Source organism: Trematosphaeria pertusa (genome assembly GCF_010094035.1).
Source record: "Trematosphaeria pertusa strain CBS 122368 unplaced genomic scaffold BU26scaffold_29, whole genome shotgun sequence".
NCBI lineage: Eukaryota > Fungi > Ascomycota > Dothideomycetes > Pleosporales > Trematosphaeriaceae > Trematosphaeria > Trematosphaeria pertusa.
Window position 1 is genome coordinate 253,529 of NW_022987240.1, and position 15,023 is coordinate 268,551.

The following is a 15,023-nucleotide window of genomic DNA, read 5'->3' on the forward strand; positions in this document are numbered from 1 at the left end:
CTGCAGCGCGATCAAAGCTTAGGAAACCGCACCCGCAAAAACTGATTCGGCCACGCGATATCCACGCCCAACTTCCACGCAACCCTCAACACCCACTCCGGCTCCCGCATGAACTGCCGCGCCACCAATATCACATCCGCCATCGGCGCGTTCCCGTCGCGCGCCTCTGTCATCTGCACCGCAGCCTGCGCTTCCTTGTCTATCTCCCCGCCGCCGTCTCCGTTTCCGTTAGCCAAGCGCGCAGCGCCGCCCTCTTCGACGATATCTCGCGCCTGCTCTGCTTCGGTGATCAACCCCACGGCGCCGATGAGCAGCTGCTGCCCGTCTTTCTGCACCGCGGCGCGGATGCGCGCTGCAATGCGCGTCTGGTAGTCCTTAGAGTCGTACATCTGGATGCGCTGCTGCGGATGATTCCCCCCGCTACTGCAGTCGAGCAGATCGACGCCTAAGCCTGGCAGCATCTTCGCGAGCCGGATCGAGCTGTCGACGTCCCAGCTGCCGTGCTGCTTGCCCAGCGCCGTCTCCGCCATCCACTCCGTCGTGCTGATGCGCAGGAACAGCGGCGTCGTGGCGGGGATGACGGCCCGGATCGCAGTGATGATCTCGACGAGCAGCCGCGTGCGGTTCGCAAACGACCCGCCGTACTTGTCGCTGCGCTGGTTCGTAATCGGCGAGAGGAACTGGTGCAGCAGGTAGCCGTGCGCGGCGTGTATCTCGATCACATCGACGCCCGCCCACACAGCTCGCTCCGCCGCGCTCGCCCAGTCCCGCACCAGCTGCGCGATCTCATCTTCCGTCAGCGCCCTCGGAGCCCAGAAGCCGCCCGATGCATCGGAAGACCGCTTCCCATCCCACGTCCACTCCTCGCCCCCCATCGGCCCCACGACCTCCCCCGGCCACCCATCCACCTCCGCCGTCGCCCGCACACTCATCTTCTTCACGCCCGGCTCGCGACTGACTAGCCACGGCGCGACCGTGCTCGCCTTGCGCCCCGCATGCGCGAGCTGCACCCCGCTGCGCGCGCCCTGGCTCTTGACGAAGTCGCTGACGCGCCGCAGCGCGGGGATCTGCGCGTCGCTCCATAGGCCGGGGCAGTTTGGGCTGATGCGGCCGTGCGGCTGGACGGCGGTGGCTTCGACGAAGACGAGGGCGGCGCCTTTGAGCGCGTAGTGGCCCAGCGTCGCGATGTGGTAGTCGGTTAGCGCGCCGGTGGAGGGCCCGCGGGAGGCCGTGCTGTATTGGCACATGGGGGCTACGGCGATGCGGTTGCGGAGGGTGGTGCTGCGGATGGGGAGGGGGGTGAAGAGCGTGGGGATCGGGGGTTGTTGTTGTTGATGGGAGTTGGAGTTGGAGGAGTTTGAGGAAGAGGATGGGGGGAAGGGAGTGCCTGGTGAGACGATGTGTTGCGGGGTGAAGTAGGGGAGGTAGGGGACTGGTTGGTTGAGGTTTGGAGGGGCCATTGTTGTCGTGGGATGGGATGGGATTGCGTTCCTGGGGTGATTGATGGCTGGCTGGTTCTGGAGTTTCTGGTGGGCGTCTTTCTCGGGATGTCGAAGATTGTTTTTGGTCCTGCTGCTTGCTCTGCTCGATCAATCAATCGATCTCTCTCCAAAGGCGGCCGTACGTCCTTTCTTTCCTTTTCCGTCTCTTACACAACTGCAAATTGCACTACCAACAAATACTACCTCCTTCCGAACAAAATTCGCTCCAGAACTATTTATCAGAATCTGATTCTTATCTTGTACTTCAATTGTAGAAGAGGTGTGCGTTGCGCTCTTCACAAATAAGTCTCTAAGTTGATTTGTAAGGCTAGTACGGTTGATGTTTGTACCGAGGTCCAACAACTCCTTGTATGTATGCAACCCCACTGGACCCCTTGTTTGTGGCTTATTCTTGTTTGGGTTAGGTCGCTCGTTTGTGCATTCCGAGGTCGTTCGCCTAACTTGACTTTAACATGAAACGCACAAGTGGAGAGTTGTGTTGTGTTGTGTTATGTTTTGTCTAGGATAAGGTGGTAGATAGTAGTAAATAAGTAACTGTAAAATGAAGCGCGCTGAAGAATTACAAGACTACGGACAAAATGCAATGCGATATGACTGCGAGAAAATTGGAAATTTGTTTTGCATGAAAAGAAAGCACGAATATGGACGATTCATCGAGAGCGTTTGAAAGAGTATTGTAGTTGAAGAGAATGAAAAGGAATGCAATAGAAAGATGATAAAGCGCATAGAATTGCATGGATAAGGAAGATGGAAGTACAAAGGTTAGTGTTAGAGACTTGAAGGATCTTTGAAAATTCGAAATCTGCTGGAGTACGAGATGCAGATTGCTGGCTGGCTGGTTAGCTGGCTGGCGCAGATGGATTGAATTCAAGCTCGTCTGTCTGTGTATAGTCCGGTCTCATCTCTTGAACACTCCGAACGACTTTTGCTTTTTGTATCTTTGATTTCCACAGTATTGATGGAGAGTAGACTGCGTGAGCAAAGAGGTAAGAGAGCTAAGGGAGCTTTCGTTGGCGCTGAGCTCTCTTGTTTGCGCATGTTGTTATAGCGACTGCTGAGCCTCGTTGTCGACAGCAAGGACTCAGACTCAAAGTCTGGGAAATCTACGATGAAGAGGCTGAAATACTTAAAGTTTGCCCAATCGGGCAAGTTTCATAGCGGATAAGTGGTCTACACTTAGAACGCGGCTAAACGCATAACTTTGTACCAACCCAGCCTAAGACTTCCTACGTATATCTCATGAATCAATATACTCTGTGTCTAACGGATATGCAAAGCCCATAGATTTACGCATCCACCTACTGCTTCTTCGACTCCGCCCCCTCCTTCTGCATGCCCTCACACCCGACCAAATTCCCCGCCTTCTCCTCCACGCCGCCAAACCCCTTACTCGCGTCCCTGCTCTCGCCCGCCGTCTTCATCGCGTCGACGGCTTGCTCTTTGTCCTGCATGCCTGAGGACTTCCAGGCGTGGCTGCCGGTTACGTTGCCGATGGTCTCCTGCGCGTTTTGTGAGATAGAGTGTCCAAGGCGGAGAAGGAGGAAGGGGGGAAGGTTAGGCTAGGGTGGAATGGGAAAAGAGAGATAGGAGATTGTTACTGTACCTCAGCGACGGCTTTGACGTATTGGGCGTGGCCGGCAACGAGGCCTGGTGCGTTTGCGTTTTGGTTGTTCTGGTTGGGGGACATTTTTGTGGCTTAGATTGGTTTTTTTGAGGCGTGTTAGGTGGTGTTTGACTGTGTTTTTGTTTCGTTTTTCGGTTTTGGAGAATCGATTTGGAGTGCCGGATGCTTGAGGGTCGGCGGGTGTTTATGAACACGGATGAACGTGAATGACGTCATCATTGAGCGTCATATGGGTGAGCACGCGAACGTGGATCCCAAACATTGACGTGATGAGAGAGAACGCATATCTAGTGGAAGAGAGTTCAGGGACGACTGTTTCCATCCTATACATATCCTCCTCACTTTCTTCGGGAATCGGAGCGCGTATTCGTCTTCCTCGGAGGATGATAGGTTCGAAAACCGATGTAGAAGGATACGTCTCTTCACAGCGGCATCGCCGGTAAAACGAAATCGGTCGATGCGTCTAAATGATAGAACTCCGACAACGGAGCGTGGGGTATGTGCTTGGAAGTTCTTCAAGGACCGAACGAGAAGCAGACCGCGCCTCAAGCAATCTGCTTGCCTTTGAGATGACGGAACCTCGATTGGAAGACGGCGCTTGCTGGGAAGCGTTTTAGCCTCATAACAGGGCGAAGCAAGTGGATAAGAATCCCGTCAGTGCTATGTCCGCCGCAATGTCAACGGTCAAAAATGGAATCGAGGCCTTTCTAGGGATACTAATATGCCAGCGTTCGTCAGAGGGGTCATACTCCATTATTGGAGGTAGGCTGCAGCCAAACACGTCCTCCCGCACCATCTCTTTCCGTCCCGACGTATCCCCTTCTCCACTCAGAGAGGAATGAGAGCTTTTTGGCAGAGCAACTGACGGTGCCTCGTCGTCGAGGCAGCAGACCCTTCCCGTCACACCGTTTGTTCATCATTCGCCTACATGCCTCATGTCTCTGTTCCGGGTTGAGCGTTCTGGACACAATCGAAACCCCAATAAAGCAGACTCTCTAGCCTCAATTAGAAATCAGAGCGACGCGGGTCGATACGCACGGGAGGCTATTCAACGAGCCGAAACGATCCCGCTCACTGACGCCGCCCAGCTCTACCTATGGAGGAACCGTCCTGGCAGACCACCCACCCACTCGCACTCAGGGTCAAAGTCCAGAATATCTAGCTCCGGGTCAAGCTCGCGAAGCCTGTACGTGGGCACCGGAACCGCAATCGCAGTTCTTCGATTCAAAGCATCTGTCTGCCACCCCTTGATGAAGCAATGCCGGGGCACGCTATACTCATTGGCGGCCAGCGGACGTCTCGGAGTCCAGTTCACACCAAACGCAAGGGCCTTAAGCTTTGGACACAGGTTGCGGTCGTCCAAATACTGGAAAAAGCCGTTCGCGAATCGTTGGACTTCCCAGGTGATCTCTCTTGGTTTCCTAAAGTCGCGCCACTCGAACCTTGCGAGTTCTTCGAACCGAACGTAGCGGAAGTGCACTATGCGAAGGTCTGGGAGCTGCCCTAAAGCATCCTTTTGTCTGTTAGCCTGTCATGAAGATCTGACACTCGGGAGGTAAAACAGGAGTTCAAAAGGGAGACAGCTCAAACATACCAGTACCTCTGGGAAGTCATTGCACCATTCGTTAGGATCGAAAACGTATGTGGATAATTGGCATCCCAGTTGTCGCAAGTTTGGACAGTATGACAAAATCCGATCCCACTCGTCAGGAGGAGGATCTTCCCGGTTTTGGTGTAGAGCGAGAGTGCGAAGAGAAGATCCCAAGTCCCTTAGTCGTCCTAGAAGAGCCGAGGGATCGGCGTCATCCTCCCACCGGAGATGTAGGCTCATGAGATTGGAGCAGGAATCCAGTATGTCTTCAAGACATGTGTCATCCTGCACCTGAACAGCCAGGTGCCTGAGTGATAGTGCAGCACCAAGAGTTTGTGTGCCCATTTCCTCAAGAAATAGGTCTGCTTCTTCGCAACCGAACAACGTTAGCCTCTCCAGTGCAGTAAAGTCGATGATGTCGGCGATAGCTGTGTATATACTCTCAAGAGAAAAGTTGTTCAGTGTCAGCTCCTTGAGGTTTGAAAGTCGTTTATCGTCCTTCATGCCCTGTAGGTGCCACTTCAGAACATCCGTACTTCTGGTCTCTGCTCCTCCTAAGGCAAGCCGCTCTAGCTGCGTCCCGGAATCTAACAAGTATTGCAACACGTGGCCGATGCTATCATTGTCTGTGAAGAAAACATCGAGGGATCGTAGCCGACCCGGTGGCATCGTGAGCCAGTGTTGACGAGGAACGGTTACATCACCCCAGCTGGCGCAAAGGTGGCGGATCTTGCTTTGAACCAAATAGAGGCGACGGAGTACCTTCATTGGTATCGCCCGATCTGAAATGAACCTATCTCATTTCTATCAATCTCCGATCGCAAAGATAGAAAACGACTCCGCTCGGGACGGAAAGCTGCACGCCAAATAGTTGGTAGAGGCTGGGTGCACACTTACCGAAAGGTATGGAGAGTGTTCTCCGGAATGGAGACCAGAATTGCGTGCATTATACCATCTACATCCTCGCTTGTATATTCTTTGTCCAAGCGGAAATCGGGATCGAAGTTGAGGCGCCCAATCTGCTGCGAATACGGCTCCTCGGGAGCGTTCGTATCGTCGAAGGTCAAGATTCTCGTATGGCGTAAGTGAAGGCCAGCGCCAGCAGCAACGCACTTGATGAATCTCAGAAGGCGCTGTTGATCCGAATCTCGAGTAGCAATCGTAATGCTCTCGTACAGCAGCGGAAGCGCAAGAGCCCGAAGCCCTTTAGACGTCGAACAAAGCGATTTCAGATCGGACTTCAGCGTTATCTACCTCGGCGTGTCAGATAACGTGAGCTTGTAATCACGAGAACCAACGGGAGACTAACATAATCGAGTATCAAAAGGTGGATATCAGAGGGTAGAGAGAGCATTGTTGTGCCTGCTGGGCTCGCATGCTCAGTAAAGCGCGAAATCAATTCGACTCCTACGAGAAGGATTGAGAACTAGAGAGGTTTGGATTGTTGTGGTTGCTGAGCCCGCGTGCCCAGTAAAGCCGATAAAATCAATTCGACCGCTACGGGGAGGATTGAGAACCAGTAACGTTTGATCATTCGACGTGTCGTCGTTGGTATTTGCGGGTTGGTGATGACGGGAACGAAGAAGAAGCTCTCAGCGCCCGCTCCGAGAAATTGCGCTCGCCAAGAGATCATTACTCAGCGACGCGCGAACGCGAGGTCACATGCAACCCAGTCAACACTGGAAGCCGCTCCAGGACCATACTGCAAGAATTATTCCCGGATGTATTGTGTAGCTCCGAGTAGGCTTATAGCTATTCTGATCGAGGTAAGGATGCTGAAGTGACTCGACAGGTAACGAACATCCTGACATTACTAGCTACACGATGTGAGACATGCGTCCCATCCCACTCTCCTGTAGTGAATCCGGCCCGAAATTCATGCGTATGTCTTCGTCTCATCTCAATCATACCCAGTGCGGGGTCTTCGGAAACCCTTCACACCATTCACACTCAGGGTCGAAATGAAGCAAATTGCAGTCTGGTTCGAGCTCACGAACCATGTACGCAGGGACCTGGACCCCAACAACTGCACTTCTGTTCAAGACGTCCATTTGATAGCCCTTGACGAAGCAGTGCCGTGGAAAGATCCATTCATCCTCTTGGAGGTCTCGAGGGAACGGGAGGGTCAAACAGCACCCGACAACCAACACCGTCAGCTTGGGGCAGAATCCGTGAGAATGCAAATAGGCGAAGAATCCGTTCGCGAACCGTTGAGCCAACCACGCGCCCGACCTCTCGGTTTGGGAGAAGTCCCTGTCTAGATCCCACCCGCCCCCGCGGCGTGGAAGCCTAATGTGCAAAACGCGTAGCTCCGGGAGATACCGGAATTCGTTCTATATACTGTTAGAGCAGAGGTCAGGACGCAACGGACATTTTCGAGAAGGAGAGTATGCAGCGATGCGCGAAAGGGGTCCCAATACATACCAAATAGTCGTAGTGCCTATTCTCAAGATGCAATTCCCCTGGATGCAGATCGTAATGTGAGATTTGAAAGCCGAGGTAACGGAGCCGAGAGGGTTTGCTAAAGGATTTATAGGCGCGTATAGGGAAAGGGTCGGGGTCGTAGTACAGGTCATCCTGGTCTAGATGCAAAGCCACAGTGCGAAGGGTAGAACCGCGGTTGTTCAACCATGCGAGAAGAGCCACGGGTGGCCACTCGAAGGACCTCACATGGAGGTCCGTAAGAGCCTTACAGGAATCGAGGAGTTCGACGAGACAGTTTCCATTTTCCACTGAAACAGCCATGTGACGGAGTGATAGTGGGGCATTGTCGACCTCTTTCCCCAGTTGATAAAAGAACTCGTCGGTATCATCGCAATCGGAAAGCGTCAACTTTTCCAGGGTCCGGAAATCAATCTTTCGTAGTAGACCAACCAATGAAATCTCCGGGCGGAGAGGTAACTCAAATAAGCTCAGCTCTTTTAGGTGCCGGAAGCGTGTATTGGGAATCCATTCGCAAAGGTTCTTCTGATCGGTTCCAGTCCAAGACGGACGTAGCCCAAGAGAAAGTCGTTCGACGCCGGAGCACAGCCTCAACAGATTATCGATAAATATGCTTGAACTCGCATGGCTGTTGTTGGCATAGACCTCTAACGTACGAAGGTGCTCGAAGAGCGATCCCTGGCGGTAGTGGTATTCACTCGGACTAGTATGTAGATGTTGGAGTTCGCGCTGATGACGTTGGAGATATACTAGCATCTCATCTGGCAGGGATCTGTTCGAAATAAATCTGCGTGGTTATAAGTTGTAACTTAGCTAATACCAGCTACTAGTAATTGATGATATATTCTTGTGATTCGGGGATGAGTGAGGGGAAAGGAGGAGTCTTACCGTAAAGTACGTAGAGTGTTAGGACGGAACATCTCGAGGACCAGGGAAAGATAATTCCAGACCTTGTCCATGTCGTGATCGGCCGCGGACGCCTCAAGGTCACTGGCGTCGAAGTTGAGCGGGCAGACAACCTGCGGCCTTGGCTCCGCCGGGGGTCGAATGTCCTCGATGGCCAGACTTCTTGTAAAGCGCAGATGAGGCCCAGCACCAGCAGCGACACTCTTCACAAATCGTTTTAGACCTTTTTGCTCATTTGACCATGTCTCGAGAACGACGCTATGATAGAGTCGTGGCAGCGCAAGAGCACGAAATGCCTTCGACGTGAGACATAATGCCTTCAAGTCAGATTTGAGATTGAACTGTGCAACGTTAGCGTCATGTGCTGGCTGGGCATCGAGGTAGAATAAGCTCACGTAGTCAAGGACTAGTAGCTGTATGTCGGTAGGAAGCGACAACATTGTCACACTTTCTGGGCGGCCGTTGGGCAGAGGATGAAAAGCTTTGTAAGACTGGTATAATTTGTGAATAAGCTAGACGTGGAGAGGAGGGCGATTCGAGCTTGACAAGGAAGAAGCGGACGAGGCGGGCCTGGATCGGCGAGGTTTATCACAGCGCCAAGCGCTTAGTAATTAGAGATCACATGAAACGTTGACTCGCCTTCCCCAAAGTCAAAATAACTTGGATATGTAGGATATTATTCTACAGAGCACTAGGTGATCATGATCCTTTTGCTCCTGATACTTCTTCACTGTTTATTATCCAGTCTATACCATATTTCGCCTTCAAGCAAAAACATCCGTCGCAAACCTCTCATTCCTCAACCCGTCGAACCACGCCTTCGCCTTCGCATCATCGGCCTTGACACCCTTCACCTGCTCATGATTCTCCTTCGCGATCCTCAAACACGCGTCCTCAACGCCTTTCCCGACCTCGCGACTCCCACAAGTGAACAGCTTGGCACCCGCGTCGAAGAGCTCGATCACCTCCTTCCGGTCGTGGTACAGCCGGTCTTGCACGTACTTGCAGCCCTCGGACTGCTCCGGCGAGCGGGAGAACGCGTAGCGGAGTGACACGGCGCCGAGCTTTTCCCAGCGAGATAGGAGGTCGGAGTAGAGAAGATCGGTGTCAGGCGAGTGGCAGCCGTAGAAGAGGAGGGCGGGTGCCAGGGAGCGACCGGCGGCGAGTTGGGCGGCGCGTTCTTGGATGAAGCCACGGAACGGGGCGAGCCCTGTCTAGCTTTAGCACTAGATCTCTTCTGAGTATTTGCTACACTTACCTGTCCCCGCGGCGATCATGATCACCGGAACGTTCTTTGCATCCTTCGGGAGATGGAAGGCCTGGTGCGAACCGCGCACTGAAACGTGAATTTTATCCCCCGGATCAAGCCTTGAGAGGTAGCTGGATGCGACGCCTACGAAGCGTCCTTGGCCGCTGAAAGCTGCTTGGTCAACTACGGCGTACGTGAGTGTAACATTGTTCAAATACCACAGCGGCGAGGATGAGATAGAGTACTGGCGCACGCGCATCGGAGGCAGCATCTTCAGGAAGGGCCCGAGCGGGAGATGTACGGACGGAAACCGCTCGAGGAGGTCGAGAATTGAGACTCGCTTTTCGGAGATCTCCGTAGCATACACATCCTCTGCCAAACGTGTGAGCTCTTTCTTGGAGGCATCGTCCGGCGTGGCTTCGCCGAGAGCGAGGATATTCCGTTTGGTCGCAGGTTGAGCAAGTTCAACGTAAGCCCCAAACACGTCTGTTGCGGAGATAGGAGCGCCGGTCGGAAGCGTTGTAGGTCCGGAAGAGGAGATGGTCAACATGCTATCCCAAGCCAGACCGAAATACCGCATGGCTCGCCCAATGTTCTCCTTTGGATTCAGAGGCAGGATGGCAAGGTAGTCCCCAGCAGTGTAAGTCATATCAGATGGCAGGCTGATCTCGATATGTCGCTTCTCGGGGACCCCAGGCGCAGAGAGTACTTCGACGGCCTCCACGCGACCTTCTCGTACGTCCTGCCGTAGGGTCGATGACCGGGGTGTTGAAACCTCGATATCCAGGCTGGTCTCAAATGATGCACCATCTGGCGTATCGGAGGTTCCGTACCGTTCTTTCATCGCAGGCCAGAATACCTTGTCTTCCCACGCTTCGAAGTCCGTAAAGATGTCGCCTTTCGCCGCGTCAGCCGTGCCAATCTCCGCGATCCGGCTTCCTCCTCTTTCTTCAATGGTCGCGTCAATGAGCCTCGGAATTCTGTGGAAAGTGTTCGCCCAATCGTGATGACCACAACCAAAGACTGTGTAGTTGACATTGGCCAGCTCGGAGCCCTTCAGACAACTGATCCAGGTCACGAAGTGAGCCGCGTTGTCTGCGGGCTGACCCTCGTAGGAAGCTGTGACAATGACGATAGGCTTATCGGTTGGCAGATTCTCTTTCGCCGAGTCTAGTATGTCGACTACCTCCGCGCGGAAGCCGTGATTCGCGGCATCACTAGCAAGCCTATTCGCGAGAGCTTCGCAGGTTCCCGTATTCGAGCCGTAGTAGATTGCCATCGGTTTGCCTTGAGCGATCTTTTTCTTTGTGGCGACCGAACTCGTTTGCTCTGTCTGTTTACTGATGGTTGCCGAGGCCAGGGCCCGCTCAAGTGTGGTTGCGGTCATGTGGTTTCTGAGATGGGCGCGCATGTAGAAGCCTTTGGGTTTGATCGTAAGCGTCTGCTTGATTTGGAGCTGATAGGAGGGATCGTCCATTGTGAAGTTGAAGTTCTGAAGCAGAATGGCCACCACGAGCAGAGCCTCTTGCCATGCGAATGGTCTTCCAATGCAAGCTCTCATCCCGTTACCAAACGGCTTCCAGCAGTTCGGAAATTCTTTGTTGCGGCGCTCGAACTCTTCATCCAGCATCCGCTCTGGACGGAACTCTTCGCTGTCCTCGCCGTAGACGGCTGGGTCACGATGGATCTTCGGGAACAAGGCGACGATTGGTGTTCCTTTCTTGACCTGATATTTCCCACCAAGCGTCGTATCCTCCTTCGCTTGGAGGCCGATCGAGGGAGCAGTCGGACACAAGCGCAAGGTCTCTCTCAGAACTGCGTTGATATACGGAAGCTTCGAAAGGTGCTCAACAGTCACAGGACCCTTTCCGATTACATCGTCCACCTCTTGCTGGGCCTTCTCGTATGCGCTCGGGTTCTTTAGAAGGAAATAGAATGCGAAAGACAGTAGCCCAGAGGTGGTCTCGTGCCCTTGCATTACGTCAGCCCACGTCCTCTCAGGGAGCATTGAACGACATACCTGCAATGAGAAACGTGATCATGTTGTCGATGATATTCTCATCCGTCATCTTCTCTTTCGTCTTCGGATCCACTCCATTGAGCATCGCATTTACCCTTTCAGTGGTCAGTAGAATGCTCAGCATCTATGGATACATTACTCTCACAGATCCTTCTTGTCTGTTGGATGCTCCTTCCTCCTACTGATGACCTCCTGACTTGTCTTTCGAAGAAGTTCAATGCATTCCCAGTAATGATTCGTCTCTTGTCTGTAGAAGAACTGGGTGATAGAATCGCGCCGAGATCGATCTCCGCTGACCTTGAGGAAATCGACCATTGCCTGGACGAAAGGGTGCATATGCTCGGAGTAGTACGAGTTAAAGCGGTAATCCATAGCACACAGTGCGATGGTATCGAGGGTCAGCCTTGTGAAGTCGTCGGTGACTTGAATGACCTGCTCGGATCCGTGCCGTGCCCATTTCATTACCAACTGTCCGGCGACGTCATGCATCTCATCGAACATGTTTCTGATGGCGAGAGGACCAAATGCGGGAATAAGGATGCGGTGGGCAACGCCCCAATTTTTTTCCTCTGGCCCATAGGCAGTGAACAGCCCATGGTGGGTTCCGTTTCGTACTTGCTGCAGAGGACCTGATACGATCTTGGCGAACCGCTCTTCATCAGAGACCTCGTTCATCAACGCTTGCGAAGCTATCACGATACGATCGCCACCTATGTAAAATTTCCAAATGGGTCCTGTCAAGCATCAGTGCACCTTCTTTTGGAGTGAGATGTCTTCCGCGTAAGCTAACCGTATATGTCGGTGAGATGGCCAATAGAAAGTATGGGATTCTCTGGGTCGATATCCGACAAATTGCCTACGATGGGAAGCCCTGGAGGGCCGGGTATCGGTTCGAATTCCATCTCAAGATCAAATGCCAAGGAATTTGTGCTCAGGTAGTGGTGTCGTGAATGGAAGCGGGCTGCTCTTCAGATGGAATGCTTGCGCCCTATATCTGTGCCACACGCAAGCTCCTATTTTCAGGTAGCGGAAACCGTACGTAAGCGATGCGGCTGCACAGTTCAGCCGCTTCGCCGACTCCGAAGGCGGTTTCCTAGGAGGCCGCTCGGACTGGCGAGATGCCTCGGAGAGTGGACGTCTCGGAGGGTGCTGGATCTGGTAAGTGGCACCAGCGTGGTCGCCTCGGCCGAAGCTGTGAGGAACTTTTATTGCGCACACGACTGAAGACGTTTGAACGTCGGAGCCTCGGTCTGATAAGGAGGAAAGGATTGTGAAGGCTGAAGAGGTTCAAAGGCGGTCTGCAATGTCTGTCCAGTGACGTACCTGGACATGTTCCAAGAGGGTGGATACAGGTCGTACGCTGCCCCTCATCACACCAATGGCATCCTGGGGGTCGCCAAACGCTCATGATGGTTGGTCGAGTAGGTCTTCTCACGCAGGGCATACAATGAAGAGCGAATGGACAAGTGCCGAGTGGAAGAAGAGTTGTAGCTGCGAACGGCTGCAATAGAAGTCCGTGCGCATCCGTATGTTTCGCGAACGGCGTTCGCAACACAGAATGTCCAACTAGGCACAGAGAAGGTTGCAGATGCAATCATTATCTATTATGTACTTCCAGTGGTTAGGGCCTCGTGCCAGTACGAAATTATCTGGCCTGCCCGCGGCCGCCGCTCTCATGCTACCGTGATATACACTCCCTAATATAGACCGATGAACGCTTCAAACTTATACAGAAAGCCCGTGGTATCTTCCAATGCCATATGACGAAGCCCTCGACGTGTGTATCGTACAGCATATCATCCCCAGTCCAGATGCCAACGTTATAGTCTTAGGAAAAGTCCCGCAATAACACTCATGGCAACAACGAGGCTAGAGAAGCCCCACTGCGATGCACCGGCTTGCATATTCTCGAAGGGACTACCATTGCCGTTGCTATTCGATGTTCCCTGCGTCGGACTCGCGCTCGCTGAAGAAGAGGACGCCCCCTGGGCTTGCGTGGGTGCCGGAGCGGAGGTCTCGGGAGCCTGGCTCGGCGATGCAGCGGCGGAGGATGGGGCGCTCGTAGCGGTAGACTCGCTCTCCAGGGTGGAAGTAGACCCGCTTCCTCCTCCTTGTGTCGTCTTGTGCTCGCTGGTTTCCGTGGAGCGCTCGACTTTCCGCGTCGTGAGCGATGGGGATGCTGCGGTCGCGGTCGCGCAGGCATAGGCGCTGCTCATCGTGTCTTCTGGAATCTCTTCCCCGGTGGCAGAGCAGTACAGATCCAACGGGCCTAGGAAGAGGAGGTCCAGAGCCGAACCGTCTGCTTCGCATTCCGATCTCGCGCATTCGACGGCGCTGGTAAGATACGAGTCGCTCTGGCTGGCGTCGCATATGCCTAATCATCTCATGAGCATGCGTGGACATCATCGCGAGGCCACATTGCTACTTACATTTTGCCGAGTCGCATCCGTCGTCGGTGTTGCTGAGGCAGTCTAGCCAGCAGCTAGGCAGCCCGTCCAGCAAGTCGAGATGGGCGGAGACACCCAGCACAAAGACGTGCGCCGCTAATATCGACAGCGAAACTGGCGACAACATCGCGAGATGTTTGTAGGGACGGTGCAAAGAGCGGAGGAGGCTGCGGCTGGGAGGGGCGTCGCTCACGATATCGCGCCTCCGTGTTGAGCTGAGGCCCCCCGGTCCGTGGGTGCCACGGCATCACCACAGGCATTTTTGGTGCCCTGGTCGCATGGATCGACACGATGTCCGACGATCCGTTTCCAACCAACCAGCCGCTCCGTTTTGTTTGGCTCCCATGAAAGCGGGACCCTGGGCCGGTCCTTTCGTCATTCCGTGTCCGCTTGTGTTTCAGGTTGAGGTCGTTCAAGCGCGTCTCTGGGTGTGGGCTCGCCAACACCGTCGCCTTTTCGCACGCAAACCTAGGCTAGGCAAGTTTTTGCAGTTCGTTGCGGGCGCTCAAATCGACTTCCGTTTCGTCGAAATAGAGGACCCTCGAATTTCCTGAATGGAGCCCAATGCCAAGAGCGGTCACGTGAATTCGCGACGGCGGGGTGGAGCGCGCCCCTTCTCGATATCTGCAGCCTCGCCAATTGACACGACACCACCTCAATACTTCATCTTCTCCCGCATCGACAACCGACTCCCAGCGAGAAAGCGGTCAAATTCGGGACGACTCATCGTCTGAGCGCCGTGCTGAGCCTTCGAATGCCGGAAGGCCACGCATCTAGAGCAGAGCTGCCCTCCAGCCATGGTCCTCACCCGCGCACAAAACAAACATTTGGCTGCGGGCGAACCCACTCACACCGCACCGACACGACGGAAAAGGCGCCGCGGGCCCGGTGTGACCATCGATGACCTGCCTGACGAACTTTTGCTTCAGATTATTCAAGACGCAACCGAACCCGACGACTATGCCACGGCTCACGCCCTGTGTCTCGTAAACCGACGGTTCTACAGGATCACAGCTCCTTCTCTTTGGGAAGAGTATCCGTTCGAAGCAAAACGGCAGCATGTCCACCACAGCTTCATTCAAACTCTCATCTCGGAGAAAAGTTTAGCCAATTGGGTGAAGAGCATAGATTGCTCTCAAAGCGAGCTCACTTCGGCGCCGTTCCGAGAATTCTCAGGCATTGCTAGAACAGTCGACGAGCTAAAGCTACCACTTCCTGAGGAATGGACTAGAGAGCTCAAAG

At 53.8% G+C, this 15,023-nt stretch overlaps 6 protein-coding genes across 6 annotated transcripts; all 6 read right to left on the reverse strand.

Annotated features, from left to right (window-relative positions):
- Positions 1-11: 11 nt before the first annotated feature.
- Positions 12-1,691, reverse strand: BU26DRAFT_556826 (FMN-linked oxidoreductase; the record flags this gene model as incomplete). Its single annotated transcript, XM_033832401.1, has 1 exon — positions 12-1,691. Exon 1 carries the CDS (start codon positions 1,458-1,460, stop codon positions 12-14), a length of 1,449 nt encoding a protein of 482 aa, XP_033675542.1. The 5' UTR covers positions 1,461-1,691.
- A 937-nt stretch (positions 1,692-2,628) lies between these two features.
- On the reverse strand, positions 2,629-3,360 carry BU26DRAFT_526002 (uncharacterized protein). Its single transcript, XM_033830641.1, has 2 exons — positions 3,106-3,360; positions 2,629-3,001 (listed from the first exon to the last, which is right to left on the reverse strand). Exons 1-2 carry the CDS (start codon positions 3,187-3,189, stop codon positions 2,801-2,803), a joined length of 285 nt encoding a protein of 94 aa, XP_033675543.1. The 5' UTR covers positions 3,190-3,360; the 3' UTR covers positions 2,629-2,800.
- An 856-nt stretch (positions 3,361-4,216) lies between these two features.
- On the reverse strand, positions 4,217-5,221 carry BU26DRAFT_442429 (uncharacterized protein; the record flags this gene model as incomplete). Its single annotated transcript, XM_033824502.1, has 2 exons — positions 4,217-4,639; positions 4,721-5,221. 2 exons carry the CDS (start codon positions 5,219-5,221, stop codon positions 4,217-4,219), a joined length of 924 nt encoding a protein of 307 aa, XP_033675544.1.
- A 1,250-nt stretch (positions 5,222-6,471) lies between these two features.
- BU26DRAFT_526004 (uncharacterized protein) lies at positions 6,472-8,599 on the reverse strand. The gene is made up of 4 exons (XM_033830642.1): positions 8,461-8,599; positions 8,048-8,406; positions 7,142-7,946; positions 6,472-7,050 (listed from the first exon to the last, which is right to left on the reverse strand). The coding sequence occupies exons 1-4, from the start codon at positions 8,503-8,505 to the stop codon at positions 6,622-6,624; spliced, it is 1,638 nt and encodes a 545-aa protein (XP_033675545.1). The 5' UTR covers positions 8,506-8,599; the 3' UTR covers positions 6,472-6,621.
- A 230-nt stretch (positions 8,600-8,829) lies between these two features.
- BU26DRAFT_572723 (NADPH-cytochrome P450 reductase-like protein) lies at positions 8,830-12,236 on the reverse strand (the record flags this gene model as incomplete). The annotated part of the gene is made up of 5 exons (XM_033834263.1): positions 8,830-9,275; positions 9,324-11,285; positions 11,335-11,429; positions 11,480-12,068; positions 12,125-12,236. The coding sequence occupies 5 exons, from the start codon at positions 12,234-12,236 to the stop codon at positions 8,830-8,832; spliced, it is 3,204 nt and encodes a 1,067-aa protein (XP_033675546.1).
- A 682-nt stretch (positions 12,237-12,918) lies between these two features.
- On the reverse strand, positions 12,919-14,247 carry BU26DRAFT_526007 (uncharacterized protein). Its single transcript, XM_033830643.1, has 2 exons — positions 13,764-14,247; positions 12,919-13,708 (listed from the first exon to the last, which is right to left on the reverse strand). The coding sequence occupies exons 1-2, from the start codon at positions 13,906-13,908 to the stop codon at positions 13,155-13,157; spliced, it is 699 nt and encodes a 232-aa protein (XP_033675547.1). The 5' UTR covers positions 13,909-14,247; the 3' UTR covers positions 12,919-13,154.
- Between the last annotated feature and the right edge of the window lie 776 nt (positions 14,248-15,023).